This window comes from Lissotriton vulgaris, chromosome 7, assembly GCF_964263255.1.
Source record: "Lissotriton vulgaris chromosome 7, aLisVul1.2, whole genome shotgun sequence".
In the NCBI taxonomy this organism is placed as follows: domain Eukaryota; kingdom Metazoa; phylum Chordata; class Amphibia; order Caudata; family Salamandridae; genus Lissotriton; species Lissotriton vulgaris.
Genome location: NC_141695.1, coordinates 1,289,019,922 through 1,289,035,337, shown reverse-complemented (window position 1 = coordinate 1,289,035,337; position 15,416 = coordinate 1,289,019,922). Strand labels below are relative to the sequence as shown.

At 43.1% G+C, this 15,416-nt stretch overlaps 1 protein-coding gene across 7 annotated transcripts in view; it reads left to right on the top strand.

The window, feature by feature from the left end:
• Positions 1-15,416, top strand: part of TEP1 (telomerase associated protein 1) — a 1,080,103-nt gene that overhangs the window by 1,030,549 nt on the left and 34,138 nt on the right. For all 7 annotated transcript variants that reach the window (XM_086931874.1, XM_086931872.1, XM_086931869.1 and 4 more), the window contains 2 exons: positions 11,028-11,152; positions 11,594-11,698. In XM_086931874.1, the coding sequence (XP_086788000.1) occupies positions 11,028-11,152; positions 11,594-11,698 (230 nt within the window). The remainder of the gene's footprint in view (positions 1-11,027; positions 11,153-11,593; positions 11,699-15,416) is intronic.

The window sequence follows — 15,416 nt, the reverse complement described above, 5'->3', positions numbered from 1 at the left end:
TCAATCTACTCCTCCATGCTGCGATTGTTGGATGTTTCTGTGACGCCCATCAGTTGCAAATTATTACTTAATTGAGCTTCGAGGTCTTTATTCTTGGCTTTTTTTTATCCAGCACCCTTTTCATCTGCATTAATTTCCGTTATGTCCTTTCATCATGTCTTCAGTATTGAATGTGTGATGCTATAGCTGTTTGATGTAGTCTTCATGTGTGTCTACTCTCTCTAATTTTGTCTAATCGATCCGCAAGAGTGTTTATTTTGGAATCAATCTATTCTAAGCAGTGCATCATGTTAATTAGCAGGTGATTGAAGTCTTAGTGTTTTGTCAGGGGACAAACCTTGTTTCTCTTCAGTCGCATCTTCAAGCGCAGCCTAAGAGTCGTATGGCTGGGTTCAGCTGGTAACTTTTATTGCTTGCCATAATTTTTCCCATGATCAACTGCTGTTCTACCAGAGGACTGGGTGCTGCACTGACAAGTTCTCCAGTCTTCCCAGGGCTTCTTAAAAGCCTTAGCGGACTTCAGACCTTTTGTGTTAGGGCTGCTGCCCAATCTCTGGGTAGTAGCCGCCAGCTGCTTGTATGCCTTATCCCCAATTACTGTGTCCACCTGTACACGCCAGACAGGGTAGTTTATGTGGAGTGCAACATTGTGGACAGTTCTGCCTCACTCCAAGGCCAGACACTGTCTACCACTGCTCCTCATCCATAGATATAGCGCAGTTGACTTTTGTTCAATTCATGGGCCACCAGTCTGATCCACAACCAAGGGCTCTGCACATTGTGCCTGTTAGAAAGCCTGTTTTGGGGTTTACAGCTTTGTTTCACTGTGGGCAAACTTGTAGTTGTGTACCGCTCCTCTTGCTGTCTCTCGCAACCCCTACGAAGCGTATAGTACAGAATTCCATGTCCTAGCAGCTCTACATTCTTGACATCTTGGCAGCAGGGCCCCATTTTGGGTGAGTGACCAGCTGGTCCAAGGTGATTTTCACAGCAGTCCCAGGCCGCTGCCCTCCTCCTTTGCAGCCTTGGTAAGTCCTTTGCCTCCGCGCCAAGGCCTGCAAGCCAGACTGGCTCCACAGGTCCATGGGGAAGGCTTTGCTCTCAGGCCGACGCCTGTGGAGTCTAATCTGGGATGGATCTGCCACCTAGGCCACAGTGAGGCGGCCTCATTCACTCCACCTGCTGGCTCCCCACCCACTCCTGTCAAGCCACCTGTGCCAATGCCAGTAATTACAGTGCCGGAGGCACCACAATGCCTCAGATTTATCTCAAATTAATTTTAGCACATTATAACTTTGCCATGCAGCTCCTACTCAATATGCGATGAGGCTTCCTTGAGCTGACAAAAGGCAGATTGGTGGCCCGCCCAGCAGAGCTTCGCTAATGTACAGCCATCTTGCTGCTACACCCTCCAGTGCCCCCAACATACTGTACTTTCGATCCGAATGTAGTATGACCTGCTGATGTGAATTATTTGATCGTTACCTTGATTTTTTCAAAATTGAACTAACACAGTAGAAATAACATTAACACACGGATGTGAGCAGAATGCATGTATTAAATGTAGCCGAATCAAATTATAAAATGTAAACAGTTCTTTGTTGCACATGCTCCCCAGGTACTTGTGTCAGCAGTATCCAAAGGCATCATAGCAAAGTTAATTGTATTGTACAAACAATTGGATTATGCTTCCCCATAACAAACAAAAAGTCAGACATTGAATGAAGGTCAAATTAATCACGAAAAAAGGGGCTCATTGGCTTTTTTGGCTGGTGTCTTCTTAGCAAGGTGACAATAGTATGTCAGGCACTTTTAGAACAGTTGGTTGTCACCACTCCCTCTTCAAAGGTACCTGGGGCATATGAAACCGCTTAATCTGTAAACTCCAGGAAAGGCATGTAGCAGCACCGAAAGCAGCAGCGACTTAATACTGGGACAAGGTTTAGGGATGCACAAAGCATTAACATAGTGGGCAACATATTAGAATAGAACCCTACTAAAGTCAATCTTTGAAATGCTGTAAGTAAGAGTCATGAGGAAAAGTATTAACAATGACTTACCTCTGTTAAAATGAATGAGCATGCTCAGCCAGTAAATAATGACTGCGAACTGTAGACACTGGTTACTAACCTTTTGAAACCTGGCATTTCCATAACTCAGGACGTGAGGGTGAAACTAAACTGTTTTCCTTCCCAAAGAATTTGAAAGTTGTGGGAAGCTGATAATTTTAGGGACATACCAATTAAGTACAATGTATTCATCATAGACCAAGATCTAACCCTAGGTTCTGCCGGGTCTATTCTTACCCTTGTAAGTTACACGTGTACGTTTTACTTTTACTTTTCTGAATAAATGTTGTACTTTTGGCTATTCACTATTTACAGGTGTTCTGTTACTCAAAAGACTAGACTTGCATTTCTCTGGAACAGGGTGGAGGCAAATTTACGATTGTAAGTTATTACTGCCAAGAGGAGCAATAGTAAATCGAGCATCATGCATAGCCAACCCCTAATACTGCAACACCCTCACAAGGAGAATAATGATGCATTGCCTTAAAATCGAACCCCATAGGAAATAAATTGAAATTCGATAGATGTATTCATATCTAACATTATTTAATATTAAAAAATGTAAACTTCGGTAAAAAACAAAATCATGGTGAAACAAATTTAATAAGCTTTTTTAATTAAAAATGAATGTAACTAATGTTTTTAAAAAATAATGACATTTTAAATCAATTCTATACTTAACCTTTTGTTTGTATTCTTAATGCATAATTATAAACATTTACTTTAGGTGGGATTTTTTTTAATATATCTAAAATAAAGGTTAATTTAACTTAATACTTTTAATAAAATATTTCATTCAAAGTCAAAGATAGCTTTATTCGATGCCGTTAAAAGGATCATATAAGCACAACATAAAAAGCATACACGTTTAAAATACAATTGTAAATACAAACAGAATTGATTACATTTAAAAGAAAAATACAACCAAGTATCATAAGAATATAGGGACAGGAAGCAAGTGCAAACTAAAGCTTTCTCTAACCAAATTCATTTGTCTCAATAAATTACAATTCAGTTACGCTTAAAGTGCAATTGCACTGTGCAAAATTCAATCATTCAAGTCATAGAGGATCTGCATCTAATAATGAATTTTAAAAATTTGGATACAGCACTTATGGTCATTTCATCCTGTAGCAGAAGAATTTTAAAAAGTGCTGGTCTGCACTGTCTCAGACCCCAAAGCTTTAACAGGGGAGTTGGGTATCTTTTTCTTCCCCATCCAAAACATTTACAAAAAAGGATACAGTGAATTGTAGACTGTGCAGAATGATTATCACATGGGCAATTAATTAAGTTTTTGGACCAATCATTTATGGATGGAAAAGTAACCATCCTGAAATAACTACCCATTCTCAGCCGTGCCAAAAGCATTCTGTCATAGCTGGCCAGCTCAGGAGACAGATAAAGCTGCCAGCCAGAATCCTGCATTAGTGAATGATGATGCAGGACGGAGGTCTTCTTCCCCTCAATGGACCAACGTTGGTCAGCCAAAAAGACAGAGCATTGTTCTTTTAGCATTTTTCTCGATATGGAGAATAGTGATGTGGGCGTGTTATAAAATTCCTGATGCCCTATATTGGTTAGGAATTCCTTGACATAAGAGAGCCACTGTATATTTTTGGACCAGTCATGTCGCATACAATCTATGATAATCGCCCTATTAAAATCAGTTTCAACGGAGGTCCAGATTTTATGCCAAAGCAACACAGGGCTAATCCTGATTATATCAGAAATATAGGCCATGGCCAGTTCCATGTGGCAAGCGTAAGTTGAGGTAGATCTGGGGACAGCTAACAAATATCTGAGGAAACTATTTTCCTTCATCTGGATTTCCTGACAATCTACAATGCCCCAGATACCAGCTCCATAGGTAGCAGTCGACACTCACTTAGCTCTATAAATGTCGAGCAAGATGTGTGTAGGCCTACCTCCCAACTTATTGGCGAACTGTATAAGTGCCCCAATAGCACGTGAGAAAGCTAAACACCTAGTAGTTTTGGCTGTGATCCATGTCCCTTTTTTATTAAAAACAACCCCTAAATAAGAAAAGGTACTAGTATTTTCTATCTTTGACTGATTTAAAAGACTGTTACAAGCGACCTTATTTTTTGAAGTGCAACACATAGTAAAAGTCCACCTTGCTCCACTTTATTGAATAGCCGTTAGTTCTATTCAAAGAAATCCCGTGCCTATACAGGTTTTCTGTTACATTAGGTGATTGGCCACAACTCTCCCCCCAGCTAAAAGTTGAGCTGATAGGAAAATGGTCGCTAAGAGCAATGTCCTCTGTTTTAAACGTTAGGACATTGCAATGATAACTTGTAGTGACCAGGGTGTAATCAATCACCGACTTTATTCCCCTGCCATTAAAAGTTGGTTGAAACTTTTCCTGGGGGATACAAAGCTCATTTACAAAGCCCAAATCTTGCTCAAATAGCAAATTCCCCAGCGTAGAATGCTCAAAATTAGAACATGGATCTCCCTTCAGGTTGACCATGCCACATATGTCTAGGTTGCCATGGGGACAGAGGTGGCAATTAAAATCTCCTGTCACCACAGTACACCTTCCCTCTTGCTCTGAGCCAATTTCCCCACATAGATCTTCTTTTTATTCATCTAAAACCCTTTTGCAATCAACCCCAGGAATATTATTGTATAAGTTGATCAATCTAATGAGCTGGTTTCCTCCCACTTTGAGATAAAGTGCCTGATAGTACTGGTTATTACTCTTACTGGGGAACCATTTAGCTGACAGGTTAGCAGTGTTGGATATAAAAGTACATAACACGCCTGAGCACCTACCCCTACTAGACTGCTGCACTGGAGAAAAAAAGGTACGATACCCGTTTAGATCAATCTCAAACTGTTCCCAACATTCCTGGAGACAAATTACATCAAAGTTATCTATGTATGCTAGGAAATTTGGGTCATTTACTTTACTGGACAGGCCCGCTATGTTCCAAGAAGTCAAAGCCAGCCTGCCCCTACTCTCAGCTGGTGGAAGATCTACTACCGTTGATGGAGTTACGTCTAACAGAGCCGAAGTTTCTAGAACATCTCCCATTACTACTCCATCGCCCCTCACTATTTCATTTAGGTAATTATGACTCGTTAAAGAAGAAATTCTGCCAATTTCTACAGTGGTATTGGCCGGTAGATCAACAGAAATATCTGGCTCTGTAATTATTGGGCCAGTGGTAGAGACTGCGGATTTTTCTTTATTCGACTGACCAGTTAGAACATTTAGGTAGGCGTGTATGGAACCAGTGACTGTACTGTTGGACTTGATATTACATACACTCTTTCTTTTTGCCAGACTAGTAGTTGGTGACTTTCAGTCGACCATATCCAAACAGCTAAACCTGTTTGTGGTCGGGTAACCTCCCCAGTCTTCTCCATAGTCTAAGTCCTGATGGACTGCCCCCCCAACCTCCAATCTACCCCCCGCTCACGCTGCCCTATTCTATGCCAATTCCCATCATAATTTCCCTCTCGGGTAGGGCGATTTCTCGAGGGATAAAAATAAAAAAGTCTTTTAGTTTGAATACCCTCAAGGCTATTTTACGTGTTCCATGAGCATATGTGCTCAGCCGCGTAAGGATCCTCAAAATTAATCAGGACACAATCGCCTTGAACCGTTTTCCTCTCATGTCCCACCCAAGACACCCTACGTACCGTCAAAATCTTACTTGAGCGGTGGGGGGGTGTAAGGGTCGGTTAGAATTGAGCCAATGTTGGACCTTATTTACTAGGGACCAGTTTGGTTCCTCAATGGCATCAGCCAATTCCGGTACTCCGGTCATAACCACAACATAAGGGGTTGCCTCAGGGGGCAAATTTACAACTCGTAGCCTGTCTAATGCCCCTTTGTTCCTGCTTTCTCTTGATTGCAAAGTATGCGCCCTAGGTGGTGTAATCCCCACTCGCGGGGGAGGGACGCAAGGTTTGGGGTTCTCTGCAGTAGTCTTCTCAGGGGCAGGTGTGGTCTTTGATTTGGCGCTAATCACTGGGGCTGGCAAGTTTTTAGCTACTGGACCTGCGGGTTTAGTGCTAATTTGTTTAGTGCCCCCTACTTTTGGTACTGCCTGAGCTTTTGTATTTTTGGACAGGGCACATAAGTCGGCTATCTGCTTTTCGATGTGAGATCGTCTTGTCACGATCGAGGAGAAGTAGGTTTTAAAGAGCTCCTCCATTTTTAGCAAAAGTATACTATCATCCTTATCAGCATTTACACTCCTCTCAGCTGGATTAATTTGAGCCTCTGCCATTACAGAGCTAATACCCTCCTTTGAGGCAGCGGTACTTAAATGACCGTTTTCTGCCTGTATGGTTTGAACAGATTCGCCCCTATTTTCTTTACATAATTTGCCCCTACCCTTGGGTTTTATTTACTTCGGTATTTTTGGAGTTTTGGGGATTTTAGGAATAGCCCCCTCCCTCCTTCTCCTCGACTGGCTGGGGCTTATGTCCTCTTGGGTAGTATTTATATCTAAAATTGGGGGTTTTTCTAGTTCCAGGCTAATTTGGGAGTCGGATAATATATGAGACGCTGACAAATCCACCGTAATAGGCAGACTATATCGTACAGCGTGATTGTCAATTGGACCAACAACCCTATTCTGTTCGGGAGTTTTGGCTGAGGCAAGAAGGCCCAAAGAAGATCTTTTTGCCAAAGCCAAATCCTGTGACACTCTACGCTCCATTAGGGTAATCCCTTGATCTATAAATGTATTTGCCCTTATTATAATATTATCTAGTGTGTCCATTAAGGAGGCCCCCCCTGCAGCCGTTTTACTTCTGCTTCCACGAGTACTCATAATCTAAACAAGCAGAAAATCCACAATTACTAATACAGAAAATAGATATCTATTAAATAACAATACACATAAATGGAGTCTACACAAGCAAAGATGCAAGAGGGGGGCCCAGCCCAGCCTCACTCGGTCTCTAAACGGGCTTAAAACGGGCCCGCCCTTGGCCCGGGCTCGTCCCGCCCGCGCGGGCTAGGAACCAGTATAAGTACGAGGAGATGAGGAGGGGCGGGAAGAGGACCCGCTGCGGCTGATTCACGCCGCACAGCACTCTGGTCCTCGCAGTCCCGTCCCGTCGTCAACCTGTGGGTAGTAGTCCGGGAACCAAGTTTTGCGCTGCAACAGTTCCCCGCAGCAACAGGGACAACACTCCTTCAGCAGCGAAGCCACGTGCGGCTCCCGCGAAGCTGGGGCCGCGAGAGGTGGCCAGTTTTCCAAAGAAGAAAGGTTTCAGCAGAGAGTCAATGGTCCGGGGCTTAGCAGCACGCCCTCAGTTAAATAAGTACAGTGATTCATTCAAAATTAAGTTAATAGGGCTAAAGACTTTTGTATTGTGTTCTACATTTAACATTAATATATAAATCATTAACTTATATTAATATTTAACATACATATTTTCACTCATTTTATTCAAGTTTAATAAACGTTTTACTTTTCCATATACTTTACCATAGAGAGATCTTTGCCCGATGGCTGAGATCTCTGTGTTGTGCAAATACAGGGATTTTGATGGGTGCGTCTAACCACAGATACATCATCTTAAGAATACTCTCAGGTGCCAGATAGGATCTGGAAAAAAAGTCTAGCAATACACCAGTAGATGGCACAATGTGGCTCAACGGTGACTAAATACTGCCCCAAAAGGGAAGGAGTAAAGCTACATATAAGTGCCTATCCTGCATGCTGACATTGGTTCTTTTCTTTTTGCACCCTCTGACGATCCGGAGCTCCACTCCCAACTCAATTGTCTTTGGATAATTTCAAAATCTTTCAGTGACTGTGAGCTAGGGATAATGTCCCCTCCAAAAATGACAAGATTCAAATGGTGCTACGACTGCAGGAAGCAAAGTCGCTCACAGACCTGCCTGTCATTTGTTTGTGATGATTGGGTTCTAGTTCTGACTAAAACACATACGATAAGTGTGTCATAATGCACCCAAAGGGTATCTTGAACAGTAAGTGAAGCCCTTCGTTGCTGAACATAAAAGGTCATGTTCGAAGCACACATTCATCCCTAAGCCATGGAGCCACTCGTGGTCTTAGTCACAAAGCAGTTCCTGTAAAAGACATTCAGAGGCATTCAATAAGTGCAAAAAGCCAAGCAGGACTCTACTCCATCGCACCATTCAAAGTCTGTTGAGACGGTGCAAGGGCTTCAAGCTGAAGATCTTACAACTCTGGTGTCACTCGAATCTGACTTGGTCTTACAATTAATTCCTGCAGGTCTCACAATTTATCCCTGCGCACCCTGAATTTCCCAGGCCGTCATCAACCGTGCAGCACATTGTGGCTTTCAAAAAAGCCATGCTGCAAATTATCATCTCCCTTTGGCATGCCTTCAGTCCCCACTGAGCTGCTGGGACCATCAGTTGGACACCCACTGTGAGTCAGCTCCTGATTCAGACTGTCCCTATTGGATCCCTTTGAGGGCCTGTACCAACTCTAGTTCAAACTTCCACACTGGAAGCAAGGTCCACATCGCTCCCTTCCATGCTGTTATCAGCATAAGATTCACTTCCAACACTGGTCTCTGACCCTGGACCTCATACCAGTGGGATAGATACCTCCCCTGAAAACAGAGATGGTCTTGCACGTGGACAACTAGTAGAAGAAAGTGTCTCTTTACCATAGTGGTACAAAGCACGGGTGAGGTCCTAGACTTAAAATTGGCCACTATTGAAACAAAGGTGACTTTACTAACTAGACCAACTTCATCTGAGCCATTTTTGACATTCAATTATGCCCTTACTAACAACCTGATGTCAACAAAGGCTTATCCTTGCTCTAACTCGCCACGTATTTAACCTGCTGGTAGGCAAAATAGTTCAGCCTTTGATGATCCAGGTGTTCTACATCCTTTTCTGGAAAGCCTAGCAGTCCAGGCATCAACAAGTAAGATGAACCCAAATTACTTTCTAACCAATCCTCCACATAGAGAGTCAAAACGAATTGATGCGTTTGGAAAGGAAATGTTTCTCAGCTAGTTTAGACTTTAGGCCCCTCAACACAGTCTACCTTTTGGGTAGGTATAGCTATGCTTTGTGAGACACGGTCAGAAAGATCTTCCCGGCCATCCGGAAGGACTTCATGGGCCTTGTTAGCCAAACAATACAAGATGGCCAGGACGTGGGCAGGTATATTTGGCATTCTGGCCTGGACACTACTGACTGCATAGGTACAGTTACTGGCCCTGTGCTTAGCGTTTGTAGGATTTAAAGTCATTCATGCAACAACATGATCTTTGCAGCTACTGGCTCAAGCCTAGCTGTTCACCAACAGTACAGAGAATGTAGGTGTTAGTCCAAGGAGCTAGCTTACCACCGATTCCAGCCTGTGCAGCAGCAGCAAATCCAGCTGTTTTGGGGCAGAGGAGATAGCAGTGACCTAGGCCGCTCTAAACAGAAGGGGCATTCATTCTCAGACTCCTCTTCCTCTGCTTCAGTAGTTGCCAGACCACTCTACTGTGCCCTAAAAGGCACATGGCAAGAGCCAGGCACAGAAAATAAAAGGCAGAAGATGGCATTTCTTCCCTAGATGGCAACCCATCACATCAGACAGTTGTCGGCTCATCTTGACCCCACATTAACGGTATTGTCTGAGGGTCATTCTACAATCTTGATAAAGGAAGTCAACCACCTCCTTACAAAGCTTGCCAGATAACAAGCTAGTGATAACCTTAACTGCGACAGAACACATTCCCTTCCTCAATCATAGTTCACACTTGTGACAGATACACCATTGCTGTTTTGGGAGGGGGTCACCTGGGGCAGAAGTATATAGCAGAGGTCTTGCTCTCTGGAAGTGAGCCAGCTGCACATCAGTCTTCTAGAGCTTAAGTCGATGCATTTAGCTCTAAAAGTCTTCCTGCAATCCTTCCAAGGGAGTCTGGTGCAGGTCCTCAGAGACATGATGATGGGTGGAATGTTGAAACTTTTCGAACACTCATCCCCAGTCAAGAGATCTGGGTTAAATACATCGTTCTTTTGCTCACCATGCCATCCCAGTTTGGATCCAGCCATATGCAAATCAGTCTTGACCCTACTCCTCGTGGAAACAGTCCATCCCGAACTGCCAGGCCAGGTCCTCCCTGGCCTGGAAACAAGCTTCCTGGGACTGGTGTCGAGGTATCAACCCATATCAGCCAGGCTAGCTTGAATCCAATGGCACAGCGAGCAAGGGACCCACGTTTGGTAATACCCTTGGCCACTCAGGGCAAACATAGCAAACACTGCACGATTATGGGCGGAGTGCTGAAACATTTCAAACACTCACCCCCAGTCAAGAGATGTGGATGATATCCATCATTCTTTTGCTCACCATGCCACCCCAGTTTGGACCCAGCCATATGCAAATCAGTCATGACTCTTCTCATGGGAAGAGTCCCGCACGAACTGCCACATCCTCCCTGAACCGCAACACAAGCAACCCAGGACCAATTTTGCCTTAGTTATGGGCTCATTCGCTGGGTACAGCTTGGTTTCAGTGACGCAGTGAGCATGGGACCCATGTCTGGGCATACCCATGCCACTAGTAGAGTATGTTAACCAAAGCTACCACTTCGGGAGGACATCCTGTGACAGAAACAGGGCAGATTCCTGCACCTGAATCTCCATAACCTACACCTTCATGCATGTAGACTGAGCAGCAGCAGTTAAATACTTTAGACTTGTGGACCGAGGTGGTTGATGTAATTCTTGCAGCCAGACACCTTTCCACAAAGTCCATCTGCACTGGGAGAAATTTGTTGCCTTATGTGGTGTCCAACACACCGATCCTCTGCAAGACAAACACTTGGATATTTTGTTGTTTGATCTTTCATTAACAACCCAGCAAGGATTTGATTTTTCCCCCCACTTTAAGTACTGGATATTTACTCCTAATCCTCTGTAATTTCTTACTATCTTTCCCTCCTTCTACATTGCTCTAGGGTTCGCCGATGCTACGGGACGTCTCTTGATGGAGGGTTCCAAGGCCCAAAAGAAGATGCCTGCATCCGAGGATGATCATGATGATCCAGAGACCTGGGAGGTTGTCTCTTGGGATGGGAAACAGGTAATACAATCTTGACGCTGTCTATAGCTTTGAGAGTGACTCAAATTTACGGATCAAAATTTTGTTGTGCATGACTCGTGTCTCTAAATGTCAAATGCCAGCTCTATGTTCACATACCCTTCTCGCACCAGCCTAGCATTATATTTCGACCTTGACTAGGCTTTCTCCAGAGTTTGCACAAACTGAATTCTTCCTTTGATTGAGGTTTCACTCGAAAGGTCAAAGAATCCACTTCTCTGCATCATTGGTTGTAATGTTCTTACTTGGATCAATGGAGGTGTCACCTATACAGTAAACGTAGTTTACAAAGAAAACACGCCTGTATGAACTATTTATACCTCATATGGGACAGGCTTGGACTGCTACCTTTGCACCCCGCCTCCCAACAGAATGTAGTAAAGCTCCTACCTCATGGACCATTAACAATTTTTTTCTCCTCAGATCCATAGCAGCTCCGTAACCGCTCTGCACATATTGAACAATATGATCCTCACCGCATCCCTGGATCGTAATGTCAAGGTCTGGACCCACCCAAAACTTAAACAGGTACTGCATCAAATGGCTTACTTTCTGTGATCAAACTGCTTCATAGGTGTTACAGTTGTGTGGAAACTTCCAGTTGTAGCTGTCTGGGGATTGGAAAGGTGCAGTTTGAATAAGGTAGCACTTATTCATTTTTATTCCATAATATGTTTAATATTGATAAGAAGATTATAATTTTTTTTAAGGCTTTTAAACCACAAATTCTGTGCCAAATCCTCCTGTCAGTATCCTGGGTGTAGTACTAAAATATAAATATTTTATTATCGTCCTGCAAGAATATCAGGTGCAGAATATGGTCTATCACTATATTTTCAAAGTAAGTACATTTTGGCCAGTACAGGTTTACTATTCTTAACTTCCTATTTATGCACCTTGAAACTATATCTGTACTGTGGAGTTAACACTAGTAAAGCTGCACGTACCTATATATGTATATGTACCATGACAATATAGGGCAGTTGGTATTCTGCACTTGATAGTCCTGCAGAAGGATATTGGGTCATCAGTATCTTGCACAATAGGTCTTGCTACACTGTGTTGCACAAGCTCTCGTCTGAGGTGCACGTTACATTCCTACTTGTATCGCAATTTCTAATCTAAACATTAAAATAAATGTGTAATTTCCAAAACTCCTTTGGGAGAATTTTAGACATGACTCTCAAGCATTCCTGTTCAACAGAAAATAACCTTGAAGATGGCTTCCCTGTTTTCTCTTCCTAGACATTTAGGGGTTGTTCCACATAACAGTTCCTGCAGTATGTTTTTAATTCCTTGTGCTGAGAAGCTTACAGGTCTGCGCAGGCTTTAAGGCTCCTGTCCTGGCAATCCTGCACCAAATCACCACATATATTTACATACAGTAAGGGCTATATCAGTAAATGTGTGCTTGCCTACTCTCAGTTCCTGTTCAGCCTGTGGTGTGAGTTTTATCAAAGCCTACTTGAGCTCTTTACCCTGTAAGCAGTTCCTAGATCCTTAATTTGCGGTCACAGTACAGACTGATGCATTGTTTCCAATACTCTAGCATATGCCTAGAGAGGGCTTTGGGGATTGCCCCTTGTTTACAATTCAATGTCTTGTCTATTCCTGTTTCCTGCATCTAATTTAGTGGTTGTTCTCCCTATTTGTGTGTCTGCACTGAAAACAAAGGAATGTTTTGGTCTTCTATTGTTTAATTGCTTGAGTTGTATCCTTGCACTATTGACGTCAGAGTATTGTTTTTCCTTTTGCATGTCTCCATAGCATTTGATTTTTAGCTGTCGATAGGAGCTCATGGGCCTTTCTCTTTCCTTTCTTTTGTATGTTCTTACCTTGTAACCCTCTCACACACCTTCCTTTTTCTCCTATGTGTAGCCCTTGTTGCTTTGAGTGTGCCCCTTGCTTTACTTCTTCCTTTACACCCCTCTCATTTTTTTCCAATCGTGTCTGTCTTCCAACTCTTTCCTGCCTCCTCATCCGTCATTCCAGTGGTTTGATTTCATTAAAAAAGACCTATTGACTTAGCTAGTGCTTCAAATGTATATGTGTGCAGAGACTATAATGTTAGCGCAGAGGACAAGTTTAGCAGCATTTTACGAATAGATAAATATGCATTTAAGCACATGAGCCTTTTTTTTCCACATGGTGAACCAATATACCAGGGTATATTACTTCATCATGCTATGAGTTTTTTTTTTTGTTAAACATTTTTTATTGGCAGTTTGCATGAAATAACAGTCGATGCATTACTGGGATATTCAATAGGTCATACATAATGTGAAGTGATATTATACAGTAGTTGTTTATCTTTTGCATAGATTGGCAAGGTTCATCTCTCACTGATTGATGGCATATCTGCAGAAGATTACATTACAGATCACAATACTTTTGCCTCAGTTGATAGTCAATATCATCTGACAACGATTCCTTCTGTGGGGGTTCACAGATATTGCTCCAAAATGCATTTCACTTTCCCCATACCCGTGTCCATTGTTTAGGGCATCCCTTGTGTATGTAGACTGATTTCTTTATTACCATTGTATTGTCCATATCATGGCGCCACTGTCTATGATTAGGGGTCAATCTTGGGCTCTAGTGTTGTGCTATGCTCCATTTTGCTAATGCCATTCCCTGCGCCACCCAGCCTTGAGCCCCATGTTTGATATCTGTTGGTTCCCAAATGTTGAGTATACATCTCTTTGGTTCCGGCTAAATCCTTACTCCTGTTACCTGAGAAATCGTGTGCATGATTGGCAATGCCCTGCAATCGTAGCATACTGGGAAGCAGTGTGTGTGCCAAAATGTACCTGGTGTGCCGCACTGTCTTTGGCAGAGTGTTGTGTCTGTACTGCCTAGTTTATGTAGAAGTATTTGCGTATAGTGCGGTGTAGAATTGTTAATTGTATTAGTTTTAGTTTAGAGGGTATTGTCACTTCTTTTGAGGATGCAACTGCCTCCTGCCTGTCTGCCTCATCTAGATCTCCCATGTCCGCCTCCCATCTCTTCTTAAGGGTCGTCGTGGGCTTATTGTTTATTATTTTATGGTAAGTTTGGGAAATCACTTTTTTACTCAAGTGGTCTGTCTGTCCTCTGATGGTGAGGCCTCCGGCAGTTGTGTGCCAGGTGAAATTACTGCCATGAGTGCATGTCTGATCTGTATATATCTGAAAGTTTCCGCCGCTGCTAAGCTGTAGGTGGCTTGTAGCTGGGGGAATGGGACAATCTCCCTTTTTTCCAAATATCTCCCACCTTTGAGATACCGAACAGGTCCCATTTTCTAAATCCCTTGGTATTTTGACGTTTTCCTTATTTCCGGGTGTCCCATAACAGTGTAGCTTGCGTTATGACCCCTTCCCAGCCCAGTGCTCGCTGTGCCAAACATGAATTGCATGTGCCTTTGGACCTGTAAGAGCCGTCTTCCTGGCATTATTATATAATACAAAACCAAAAGAGAGAGCTAGGATCAATAGACAGCCGTCCTCGTCCCGATAATTAATGATAAACCAACTTAGACGGCCGTTTACAGAAGAGTGGGTATAACGGAACTGTCTGATACCTCTAAGGTTTTATCGTTTATCGTTATTATATAATACCCCCATAATCCATTTGGCTTCAAGAAGATGTATTAGCATGCGAAAAGCAGTTTTTTCCTGCGGAGCATGAAGCCCCTGGTTTACTACAATAAGTTGGGATTCCCAGTAATATACTTTTATTTTGGGCAGGGCGATACCGCCGTCATACCAGCTCTTTACTAACTTATGCATGGCTACATGGTCAAATCTCCAATCCCATAGCAGCTTGGTTACTTCGGTGTTTATCTCTGTAAAGTATTCAGGCGGAACTGGGGACGGTGGGGAAGTGCCATCATCTTAAAGAGAGCCGCCCTCCCCAGGAGCGTGAGCGGTAATGACCACCAGTGTTTAACATCACAGCGGAATTGTGCTAGAGGTTGCATGAGGTTTTCTTCAATGAAGTGCGAGGCTTGATGTGTTATATACCGAGATATTTGAATCCCTTGCCAGCCAGCTGGATTTCACAGTTACACGGGAGCCGCAGTCGGGGACCGTGGAGTACATAGAGAAGCGATTTTGCCCAGTTTATAGTATAGCCCAAAACCCGTCCATATGCGGCACAGATATCTAATAGACAGTTAATAGAATGTGAGGGTGATGCCAGGTACAGCAATACATCATCCACATATAATGATATGCGATCCTCCCATCCCAAAGCCCATTTTAACCCA